Source organism: Sceloporus undulatus, chromosome 4 (genome assembly GCF_019175285.1).
Source record: "Sceloporus undulatus isolate JIND9_A2432 ecotype Alabama chromosome 4, SceUnd_v1.1, whole genome shotgun sequence".
NCBI classification, from domain to species: Eukaryota; Metazoa; Chordata; class Lepidosauria; order Squamata; family Phrynosomatidae; genus Sceloporus; species Sceloporus undulatus.
The window spans coordinates 166,084,423-166,096,800 of NC_056525.1; the positions used below are offsets into that span (position 1 = coordinate 166,084,423).

Sequence of the window (12,378 nt, forward strand, 5' to 3'; positions counted from 1 at the left end):
TTTCTTTAGGTTTTTCAGCAACCAAAAATACAGGAAGATGTGTGCCAACTGAGCATTAACATTATGCAGGTAATACGAACATCAGACTTAAGACAAGAAGCTAAGTTAATTGTTTCTGTACAATTGCATATCGCAGTTCAATATTGTGTTTATTACATTAGTGTATTCCTTCCAACCACAGAAACCCTTTCCAAGAAACTTAACGAAAAGGATTCAAAAATCTGTCCTCAGTGTAACAACAGAAACAACCATAAACCCATAATCTAAAATCAATATAATAATAAAATGTTTATAATAGTCATATCAAAGAGTAGATATTATCCACACACAGATTAGAATGAACACTACAAAGAAAACCTCGAGAATAATTAATTAACCAACTAGACAAAAATGCCATTATCTTCGTCTTGGAAGATGCAATTTTTGAGGTATTGGGAGTTTCATAGATTAGTACTTGTTATTTTTCTTAAAAAAGCAATTGCAATTAGTGTAGGAAAGCCAATATTCAATTTCTCTGTTTCAGTCAATACTTACCTGCCAAAGTTGACACTATTTGTATGTCATGATCTATTATCAAAGGCAGGCCAACATACTGGATACATTTTTTGTAAAAAGGGTTGTCTTGTATGCAATGAGTATTTAGTCTGATTCAGTGGGGAATTGATGAGGGCTTGAGGATAGGAAATGAAGTTTAAAATGTCCTCCTTTTAAATAAAAAAGCTCCAGTCTGAATTAGGCTGAATTCCCTTTGGTTCATATTGAGACTTGCACTTAGCCTCCTTATGTTCAGCTGAATCTTGCAATGCTTCTGTATAGGCCCTAGCTGCAAATGACCAGAATCATACACTGAACATAGGAACCCCAACTGTCCTGTGCTTGGTATCCAAGCATAAGTATACGTTCGTAAATTATATATTTCCGCCCTGTTAATTGTTGTTTCAGCTACATTTTTTTTTTCAATTTAGTCATCTTTCCCCACCAGTATAGATCTTTTTCACCAAGTGTTTGGTGTGTATTCATCATCAGATCTTCTAATAAACTTCAGAGCAGATAAAATATTAAAAGGAAAAAAATGTATATATACTGGCAAGATGAAAAGGGGAGAGAGAGCCAGCATGGCATAATGATTGGAGCATTGTACTATGATTCTGGAGATCAAGGTTGCCATAAGTCAGAAATTACTTGGGACACACAACAAGATGAAAAGAGTAAAGGAATCTAAGAGTGGAGAAATACATGTTCCCTTCAGAACAGATATACCCTGCCTTCAGCAATAAACCAGACTATAATATAAAATAATTGGGCCATCGGTATACATATATGCTTTGTATGAATTCACTATCAGCATTTATTTATTTCCATTCTGTTAACACACTCTCAGTTCTTGTGTGGAGAAGTGAAATTAAAATTAAAATACATATCTTGTTCAATTTAACATCTTGAGATACGTAATTAAAAATAGATACAATATAAATGTTAATGACTTTAATGTTTAACCTAATGTTAAGTTAAAAACTGTGTTCTTTGAGTAAAGGGAAAATATACTGTGAAGGTTGAGAGTTGTAAAGAAAAATGTGGCTTTAAAGTACCCCTTTTTATAATGATAAATAAAAATATTTTTTCTTTATTTCAAAGGTATTCATTGATTGCCTGGAACAGTTGAGTACAAAGTCTGATAGTGATGTAGATACTACACAGTAAGTAAAATAATATGGTGATAATCTTTACCTTTATTGTCTTTAACCTGTCAGTCTGAACATCAGCAATAAAGAATAGCTGTTCAGCAATACTTTTAGCTTGTTTTATTGCTGATTCTGGTTCCAGTTTTCTACTTTTGAAACACAAACGCATGGACACACAAATATTTTCCTGTTTCTGGACAAACAACTTTGAGATATCAAAAAATTGTCCACTTTGGTGATGAACCAGTAACTTCAGAGATCTCATGGATATTTCAGTGGTACTCTAAAGGCTAAAAAGAAGACTAAGTGCATATATGTACCATAGCTGAATTGCCTCTCCTCTGGGGTCTGTACTTCTACGATGGAGACTAGGAAACCTGACAGATTATTTTAAAAACCTCTCACATTTCAGCTTCCAGATTATTCTTTGTGATCTCTGTAAAGCCCTAGAAGGCCTGTCATATGTGGAGAAAAGGCCTAGTAATTCAGTGATGGCAAATGTTATAGAGACTGAGTGCCCAAACTGCTACCCCAAACCCACTTATTTATTGCAAAGTGCCAGATCCCTGTGGCTTTCTAGTAACAAAACTCTGGCAAACTCTGTCCTGGGGTGACAGCGTGTTTGCCCACAGAGAGGGCCCTGAGTTCATCTACCTTCTGAGAAAGTGAAATTTGTGGAAAATACTGCACTCAAGGTTCATGACACAGCCCCTTGCATTACTAGAGGGCTGGTAGTAGGTATCCAACAAAAACTTCCATCGTTCAACTTGAGAAGGTTCTGAGCCTTCTTCTATGCAAGCACACATCACTTACATGTATGACTGTACAGATGACCATTTGAAGAATCCCAGGCTGCATCCACTCTGCAGAAATAATATGATTTGACACCATTTTAACTACCATGGCTCAATGCCATGAAATTCTGAGATTTGTAGTTTTGTGAGACTACCTTCTCTGTCAGGAAGCACTGGTGCCACAACAAACTACAGGATTCTACAATATGAACGCATGGCAGTTAAGGTGGTGTTAGACTGGATTATTTCTGCAGTGCGGCTGCAGCCACAGTTAACCTAATTTTCTTCAGTGGAAACTATGTCACTTTCAGTGACCTTAAACCAATTTAACTTTATGATGTATGTACATGTTGAATGCTTATAAAATCATAACAGCCATGCTCAAACTACAGTAACTTCTTTCCAAATCTCTTAGTCTTTCAGCTGATGTTTCATCTTCAGATTTATTTGGAAGCATGCATGAGGACTCCAGTTTGTCTTTAGTGAGTATGGTAAACCTGTTCTTGAAAAGCAGATAAAGGAGAATAGCCAAGCGTTCTTATACTTAGTATTACTAGGAACAGTACCATTACATTACCTTTATATTTGGTATTACACAACATCTTTAAACTATATACATAATGCATGTACTATTCCTCTTTTCAATAGTTCTGCCAGATCAGTAATTTGTAGGCTCTTTTTAAAAACAATTCCAATTGCTCTCTTGTTAGCACAGTTATTTGCCTTTCATCCTTCTTGTACCATTAATATAATATTCTTCTGCTGAATTCTTCCTTCATTTAGGAACGGAGGCTTTTGGTTGTGCTTAGTAACTGCTGTTACCTGGAACGTCATACTTTTCTAAACTTAGTTGAGCACTTTGAAAAACACGGCTTCCAAGGAGTTGAAAAAATAACTCAAGTAAGTCTTAGATCTAAATTGGATCTGAATTCTCAATAACTGTTCAGAATAATTAGTTAGATTAGGCTGTATTTGTAAGAAATGTTTACGGAAAAATACACTGACAGTATTTTAGTATTTAGTAGTTTAGTATCTAGTATAGATTATTTAAAGTACTAAATTTGATTTCACATTTGAGACTAATAATTCCAGAATTAACTATATTGTACAGTAGCGTAACTGTTAGTGCTCACCCTAAAGGCTGGATGGATGAGATAGTAGAGAGGGTTGATGCTTCTTTTAGGTGCTCCGAGAAGAGATTAAGCTCTCACCTTTCACCAAGGCATGTTTTCTTTTGTTTTTTACAAAGATTAAAATACAGTACTTACATTGACCTGTGGATAAGTCAATCCAGGTTTTTTGAGTCAATTTTTAAAGTAACATTTCTAGACTTATACATGAGTATATACAGTACATTTTGTTTACATTGATCCTGCGGCCAGCTAGGTTATGTGAATGATTCTATGTGTTTTGAGAATGATATTTCTCTTCCTCTTTATTTTTCTCAAATTGTCCATAATATTGAAACTTTCAAAAGATCCTCCAGTTCTCAGTAACATTTTTAATTTTAGTGATACATAGTTTTAATGCAGTACTTAGAGATAATTTAAAACATTTTAGCATGAAAAAGAATGTTTACAGGCAACCACTGTTTTTAAATTAGATTTATGGTTTTGTTCTGAGTTCTTCTTGTCTAATAATAGAAATGTCAAAAGTGGGTGGAAATGGAAATCTTATCGTCCTGAATGTTTGTAAATAGATGGTTATAATTTTTTTAATCAGAAATATTACAGCTTCTTAAAATATTGTTCTTAAAAGTAGTCACTTTCTAGGAATGTGTGCATTATCGAGGGGTGGGGGGTGGAGCAAAGCAAATGTATTGCTGAGCATCTTTAATTATAATGCATGTAAATAAGATTTAGCTTACCATATTTTATCTTGTACATGTTGGTTTTGGTTTTGACAGTCATCTCCAGTGTCTTTATGACAGGAACATCTTTGGTGACTTTATACCTTGTGAACCTATGACATGTTTCTCTCTTAGCAACGTTGAGGACCTCTCTAATAAAAGATTGCTTAGGCCTGAAATAGATGGGCATTTTAAGCCAGCTTCTGCACAACTTGGGGGTGTAGCGTTTAGATGATGTACGCATACAACCCACGTTGAAGCTGTGCCCAGGCTACCTAAGGGCCAAACCTGGTCCAGGAAGGAGCGAATCTTTTCTGTCCCTTGCCATGGAACATTTGGGACCATGGCAGGGGTCAGATTGGGACTGTCCCCACGTGGTTGCCATGGCCCTGGTGCGAATGGTGCGAACACGGCCCCAATCTGCCCTTTTTGGGTGGTCTGTTTCACCCCCTCTGTTGTCCATCACCTAATTTCTGCATCTGCAATTAATAAACTTAGCAAGTTTATGTTCATGGGTGACCAAAAATATGACATAGAGCCTGAAATTTTTATTAGTGTGTTTTAGCAGACAGGTCTTTCTGGTAGAAATGAATGAGGAGAATGGCCTTCTTTATTTATGCTAAACTATTATATACCATTGTAAAAATGAACTTTCTGTACATACTCATGTATAATTTCTAAAATGTAGTCTAATAATTGACCCCAAAGGCCTGAGTTGACTTATCCATGGGTCAATGTAAGTGTTGTATTTTAATTCTGTGGGGGGGGGGAGAGAGAAACCATTCCCTGGTAAAGGGCAAGAGCATCTTTCCTGGAAGCACAGACTCCCCTCTATTCTCTCATCCATCCAGCCTTTAGTGTGAACACAGTTATGCCTGCTGGAATTTTGTAAGTTCTTTGACATTGTTTTCCTTTGCGTCATCCTTTGTTAGAAGCCCCTAGGTTTAACCTTTGACTTATCCATGGATCTTATCAAAATCTGTAATATTGGCTCCAAACCATGCCCTTGACTTATACATGTGGTCGACTTGTAGTTGAGTATATACAGTACTCTGCCCTCAACCATACTGGTTACTTAGACTGCTGTTCTTCTTTCTCATAATGTATTTGTGAGGAGGCATTTGATAGCTTTCATTTCCATTTCTCAGTATGCACAGCTTGTCTTGTCTGAACCTGAACACAGTGTGATTAAATGTTAACTACACTTAATGGAAACAAGCCTACTTATCTCCACTTGTCATAGTTAACATTAACCACAGTTAGCATTAACACAAATGTCTAAAATGCAATTTATTTGAAACAGAAGTGGGAGCTTCTGATTCTGTTGCCACCTTGCCACTGTGTGGTGGAGGCAAAAACCCAGGCAGATGACTTAGGCTCATTTTCTGAGTAATGCAGAGGCACAATCCACACACCACATGGATTGTTTTCCTCACATTAGTTAGAGGCAATTTTGTTTGTTTAACTGTTGATCCCTTAGCAAAATATGCCATAGGCTTAACTTTTCAGATTCTGTCATTTTCCTATTAAAGTAAAAACAATATTGAAAACAATCTACTTTGTTTTCTAAATGTTTTCTTATAGAACCTAGTGTTTTAATTTCTGAAGTTGTTAAATGCTTGCATATTTGCTAAACTAAAGTACTGTAGGTGCTTCTGTTGGTATTATTAACATCTCTCATATTTTCCCCTTTTCTTTTAGGTGAGCATGGATTCATTGAAAGAATTGGATCAACGGCTATTTGAAATGTACATTGAACTAAAAGCTGACCCTATAGTGGGCTCATTGGAACCGGGCATTTATGCAGGTTATTTTGATTGGAAAGACTGTCTTGCTCCAACAGGTAGGTAGTTTTAAAACTTCTAACAACTGTACTGCAGGCAAATAAGATTTATTAATATAAAAATATTTTATATCAGTAAACTTATACTTTCAGTTTGTTTCTCACCATCAGATCAAATGTTAAAACTTCTCCCTTCACTGGCATAATTTCTAAATCTCTTTTTAAATAACCCAAATAATTACAGTTCTCTTCTATCTGTAGTAATCTCCCTGAGTAGTAGTTTTTGTTGTCTTACTGGTTCATATTTCCTACACCTAGGAATAGTTATGAAATACAACTTTGCTGCTCTAACAAAACTTCTGTTAAATCTGACCATTTGTATATGAGACCAGAGTGCCATTGTGTAGGGAAACGTGTAGGAACAACATTCAAATCAGCCAAAGAGATTGATGTAAATGTTTTGGGGGGTTTGTTGTTGTTGTTGTTTTGGTATCAAATTCATATTGGTTATCAATAAAAGATTTCTGGTCATCAAAGGTATTGGTAAATCTTCAGTCCCTTACCAGTTAGAGATGTGTTTTACATCGAAATATGAAAATTCATAGTATTGTAAATTATTTAGAGTTCGTATGTTGTTCATCTCAGCCCAATTTGGGCACATACACAAGTATCCTCGAACTTCTTGCAGCTATCACATGATGGCAGCAGGGAGCAAGAGTACATGAAGCAGGAGCAGCATTGCATGCTAGAATACTACAGCCACCAGGCAGTTTCTGCTTGTGCTGCTGTTGGTATGCAGTTAAGATAGAGAGACAGAGAGCCTAGACAAACTAGGAATTTGTGCAGAAATTAATAACGTGAAATTCAGTAGAGCCAAATGCAAAATTCTACCCTTGAGCCACAAAAAACAAATGTACAGGTATAGGATGGGGGATACATGGCTCAGCATTAATACATGAGAAAAGAACTTTGGGATTATTTTTTATCATACTTTGAACATGAGTTAGGAGTGTGATACAGCTGCAAAGACAAATGCTTCTTTTAGCCTGAATTAATAGAAGCATCGTTTCCAAGTTAAGGGAAATAAGAGTCCCACTGTATTCTGGTAGTCAGGCCTCATTTGGAGTACTGTGTTCAGTTCTGGACAACTCATTTTAAGAAGGGTATAGACAAGTTAGAGCATGTTCAGAGCAGGGCAATAAGGATGAGAAGCAGTATAGAGTACAAAATATATGAGGAAAGATTGAAGGAGCTGGGCATGTTCATCTTGGTGAAGAGAAGACTGAAGGGTGACATGATTGCACTGTGCTTCCCCAGATGGTAAGACCAGGTCTGATGGTTTGAAGTTACAGGACAGTAGATGTCAGTTAAACATTAGAAAGAACTTCTTGACAGTAAGAACAGTTCAGCAGTAGACCCAATTGCCTAGAGAAGTGGTGGGATCTCCTTCTCTGGACTTCTTCAAAACGAGGATGGACAGCTAGCCAGCTGCTTTAGCTGGAGAACTTGTATTGAGCAAGGATTTGAGCTTGATGGCCCATGAAGCCCTTTCCAACTGTATGATACTATGACTCTGTGCTGCCCACAGTTCCAAGTCTTGACATTATCACAAGGTAGGAATTAGAGAAATGAAGAATTCCCAGATGCAGCCTTGCAATACTTCCCACAGGCAAATAAACAAACAAACCAGTGCTGCAGTGGGGATATAAGGAATAGTTACAGTTTTTCTATCCTCACCGAGGAAGGAAGTCTTGAAGGGCTGAAACACTCCCATAAAAATAAAGGTCAGCCATCATGAGCTGTTCACAGAAAAAGTCCTGAAATTTCATGGTGGGTTTTCCCCACAAAATGTATTCTGCACCAAAATACATTTTTGCCCAAATACATTGGATTTTGCATAAAAGGCAGTAGGTTTGGTATAAAGGCCTTTTTGCAAAAAGTCCCAGAATGTCAATAAAATAAAATAAAATTGAAAAATGTACAAAAACTTTATAATGTTGCCTGACTGGAAGAAACGTTTTGATACTTTTCCCTCTTGCATGTAGAAATGAAGTAAGGAAAGATTTCTGTCATTTTGCTGCAGTATCAAAGGTCTGAGAAGCACTCATGCCATGTGATTGTCTCACAATGATCTTTCATTTGTCTTTCACTGACCGGTGAGGATGACTTCAGTGGTCAATGGTGCACATTCTGTCATATACTCTGAGCTGAAGTACAATAGGATCATGTGGTAATGTCATCATCAGCATTGTTCTTATGGGTCATAGGCTGTTGTGTCACAATCACATTTCATTTGGAATAAAACAACATATTCAATTTTTTAAAAAACATATTAACTGCAAATAATAAAATCCTACTATATTCCAGAGTAAGAGAAAATATTGACTGTCTGTCATCTGTGGACCCTTTTTTAATAACTAGGTTACTCAGTTAATTATTTTTTAAACCAAAAATAATGCAGAGATAGGTAGGTTTGGTCTTTCAGAAACATTTGGATATCATTTGTCAGGGGGCCAAACCTTTGTGTTAAACAATAATATTCTGAAATTCAATATCTGTGATAGCCTTTGAGGATTTGGAGGTGTACCTGGTCTTCAAAATTATAAAATGCTATAAAAATATGTTTCTATAGGAAAGAGACGTTTTGTCATCCTCATGCCTTTTGATGTTTATCATGGATGTTGAGCAGTTCTACTATTCATTCAGCATAATAGCTGTGTATTCTCCTCCTTTCTGTGAGTTACTTCTGATTGCTAGGTTTCTAGACAGCTGTGCAAGTTCTGTCTGTCTTTGCTTATTTTCAGATGTCTTGTGAATTTTTGCTTTTGTTTTGAAGGGCAGTTTTTAAAATTCTAAAGCAAAATACTGTATAGGATTTGTGAGTGTGAATTAGGCCAAGATAAATTCCAGATGCTTTTTTTCATGTTACTCTGTTACAGCAGCAGCAAGATGAAGTTTATCAAATAGTTTCTGCCCAGGAAATCTCACGTCACAATCAATATGTTTGCTTTTAAAGTACCACAAATCCCCTCCCACTTCAATTTGATAAAAGTTTTTTTTTAATGATCTGCAAAATGGAATGTAACAAAGTACTAATAGGATAAAAATAAAGGAATAGAAGACAAGGGAGAGGAATGAAATGAACTGCCGCAGATACAGTTCAGCAAGAGTTATTGATAGACTTCATGGATATTTTGGTAGAGAGTTCCAAACGAATACATTCCTGTGGTAACGGAATGATCTGTGCAGAGGTACCATAATTAGCATTTATCAAGTGTCTATATCCACTAAAAGCATTGCAGAGGTTTAAAAACTTGTGCACGTTCTCCAGAAAGAAACATGGGTGGAGTAGTAAGAGGAAAACAAGCACACACAGGCATTGGTTTGTAAAACTCTTATTCTTGTAATTATTAGCTTGAATGGAAACAGTTCTGGAAAGGAAGAAGCAAATGACAGCTGCTCAGTGCATTAAGCTGATAAAGTGAGGCCTGTTGCTCCATCTCTTTCATTGCTGCAGTGGAGAAGCATATGCTGCAACTGTTCCAGTTTGACAGGGATAGCCCTGGTTAATGCTCTGCCATCCCATGTTCTCAACTGTTTTTAAGATGTCCCAGTTGTTCCTTCCACTTTCCCTCTTCATCTCACTTCATTTAGTGCAAACTGAGTTCAAAGTGCAAAATTAGCTTGCACACATCTCAGTATTGGGAAAAAGATAGGAAGGAGTATCGTCATGCCTTTCCCTGTGGTCTCAGGCAAAAGCAAACTGCTGGAGCATCCCCTTGTGTCAATGTGCTGTGTGACTCCAGATTGTTTCTTGATGTAAACAAAATGAATAAACACACCTTGTAATAAGCAGGGAAAGGGTAGAATCCTGCCAGTTGAGAGAGGTTTTCCTCGAGGAAATTAAAGCACTCCCAGAACTGTGTACCAGTTGCTCTCAATCTCTTTTTCTTTATCATAAGCATACAGATTCCCTTTCACCTCTAATTTTTTCTAAAATAGCATCAGTATTGCAGAAAACTATTATTGGTGTGAATTTTTTTTCTTCTCCCTTCAGTTCAGATTTTTGTCAGTTTTTGAGATTTGCATAAACCTTATATTTTACAGTTTGTTTTTATGGATTTTATGGATTTTTGCTGATTTTCTTTTCTTCCACTCACTTTGATTTTCTAATCCTCCATATGTGCCAGGGCTACACAATGCCACAGGAAAGAAACTGTATTGTATGGAGGTCAAAAACTGGGATCTTACTGTCTACTTAATTTGAGAGAGCTTTTTTCTGCAGAGTAATGTTCTGTTTACTCCCTTTCTTTTTATATATACTAGGTCAATGTGTGCAGGATTGTTATCAGAGACATTTTCAACGGTCATTAAAATACCTGTATTTCTTTATGACAATCGATGTTTTCCCAAAATTCTTAACTAATTATCTTCCGTTCATCTTCTAAGAACTGCACATCATTTTTCTCCAGCCAACCTTCACCCCATTTTTATTCTAAAAACAAGCATGTGGAGTAGGTTAGGCTGAGAAGCTACAGTTGGTTCACAGTGGCCACATGGATTTTATATTATGGGGACGCTGGCATTCGACCTAATCTGTAAGGTTCATTGTGCAGTGGGGTTGGGTATGAACACAGAGTTCATGCAGTGGATCTCAGACAAAGTTGATATTTTTGGCAGGTCAGATAAAAGCATTTTGATTTTAGAATACTATTTTATGTAATAGATTTGTTTTTAATGATGCTGTGTGCCCATATCACATGCAGAGAATATTGTATTGATTGGTTTGGTTTTTCCTTTTTTCAGGCTTTCCTAAAGTCAGTACATGATTCCAGGCATTTTCTGTTTGAAATAGTAGTGTATTCTTCCTCATCATTAACTTTCATCCTCTTTTTGCCTGGCCATATCCTTTTGACCACATACTGATACTGCTCAGTCACACACGTCTGTGTTTTCATTTGGTAAATGTTGGAGAGTATGGAAAAGATGTGTCAAATGGCAGCTGGCTGGTTACACTGGCTTATAAAAGAAAGGCTTCACACATCAGGCTGTGAACATTCAGTGACATAGTAAATTCAATTAATGAACTGATAATTTGATTAACTGTTTAATATGTGTTCTTAGTTTAATAGGTGAGATGTCTAGTAGAACTGCTAATATGAATGATGGCAAGACCAGTGTTTTAGTGTCTGCTTGTAAATGAGGAGAAATGTGACAAACTGGGCAATCCCAATAGATTGGTAGACAAGCTTCTCAGAAACCAGGAGCTGTAGTGAACTAAAAGGTGATATATTCTGGCCATGTGTCATTCCTTCCAAATAATTGGCCTACATAACTCAATAGATGTGAGAAGTTTAAGAATGTATGATTTCTTTACAGATACTAAACAGAACTTTATTTTTTAAATCTTCTTTAAAACACATACATGTAATATACACATACAACATAAATGTAAATTTGCATAAAACATGGAACATAAACTATATGTTTGTATGTAGTTTTATGTTCTCTGTTTTATGTAGGTTTATGTTTATGTTTTCTAACAACTTAGAAAACAACAAAGACATCATATCAATAACAAATATTACATCAATAACAAACTAAACTTCCTAGACTCTTTTTTGCTGTTATCCTGTAAATTTTTGCTATTTCTAAATTTTGTCACGTATCTCCAAATTATATATTTGTAATAACTTCGATAGCCACCTATTCCTATTTCTTAATCTAAGTCAATTATAAATTCATTACCCCATTCATTTTTCAAGTAAGTTATCAATATGTCCTATTCTGCTTCTGATTTATCTAATGATTTCCACTTTAACATCTGTGTCAGTTTATCAGTTTCCATATAATCATATATTTCTCCCCCTCCCCTACTTGCATATTACACTTGAGCAGCCATGGTAATATAAAATATGGTCATATGAAATACCACATTTTCTCTTCATATTCTCATTTGTTACCATACACAACAAATACATTTTAGTATTTGCACTTTCTTATATATTCAGATTTGTTCTTACCTGTTTATGAATTGAATTCCAATGTCTTTAGGCCCATTTACATGACCACCAAAAATGGTAAAAAGGTTCCTTTTACAAACCAGAACTTTATGATGATGACAGTTCTGTGGCTACAAAACAAATGAAATCAACTGAGACACAAAATGCCCAGAACCATGGGGAAATAATTCTTTGTCCATTTGCTTATAACTGTGGGTTTAATGGTACCTTGTGACCAGCCTCAGCACCACACCATTGCTCTGTATCA

The 12,378-nt window shown here is 36.0% G+C and overlaps 1 protein-coding gene across 2 annotated transcripts in view; it reads left to right on the plus strand.

Annotated features, from left to right (window-relative positions):
• EXOC2 (exocyst complex component 2) overlaps window positions 1-12,378 on the plus strand; it is a 97,932-nt gene that overhangs the window by 60,723 nt on the left and 24,831 nt on the right. For both annotated transcript variants that reach the window (XM_042462642.1, XM_042462641.1), the window contains exons 19-23: window positions 10-69; window positions 1,636-1,697; window positions 2,892-2,958; window positions 3,260-3,376; window positions 6,027-6,168. In XM_042462642.1, coding sequence (XP_042318576.1) covers window positions 10-69; window positions 1,636-1,697; window positions 2,892-2,958; window positions 3,260-3,376; window positions 6,027-6,168 — 448 coding nt within the window. The remainder of the gene's footprint in view (window positions 1-9; window positions 70-1,635; window positions 1,698-2,891; window positions 2,959-3,259; window positions 3,377-6,026; window positions 6,169-12,378) is intronic.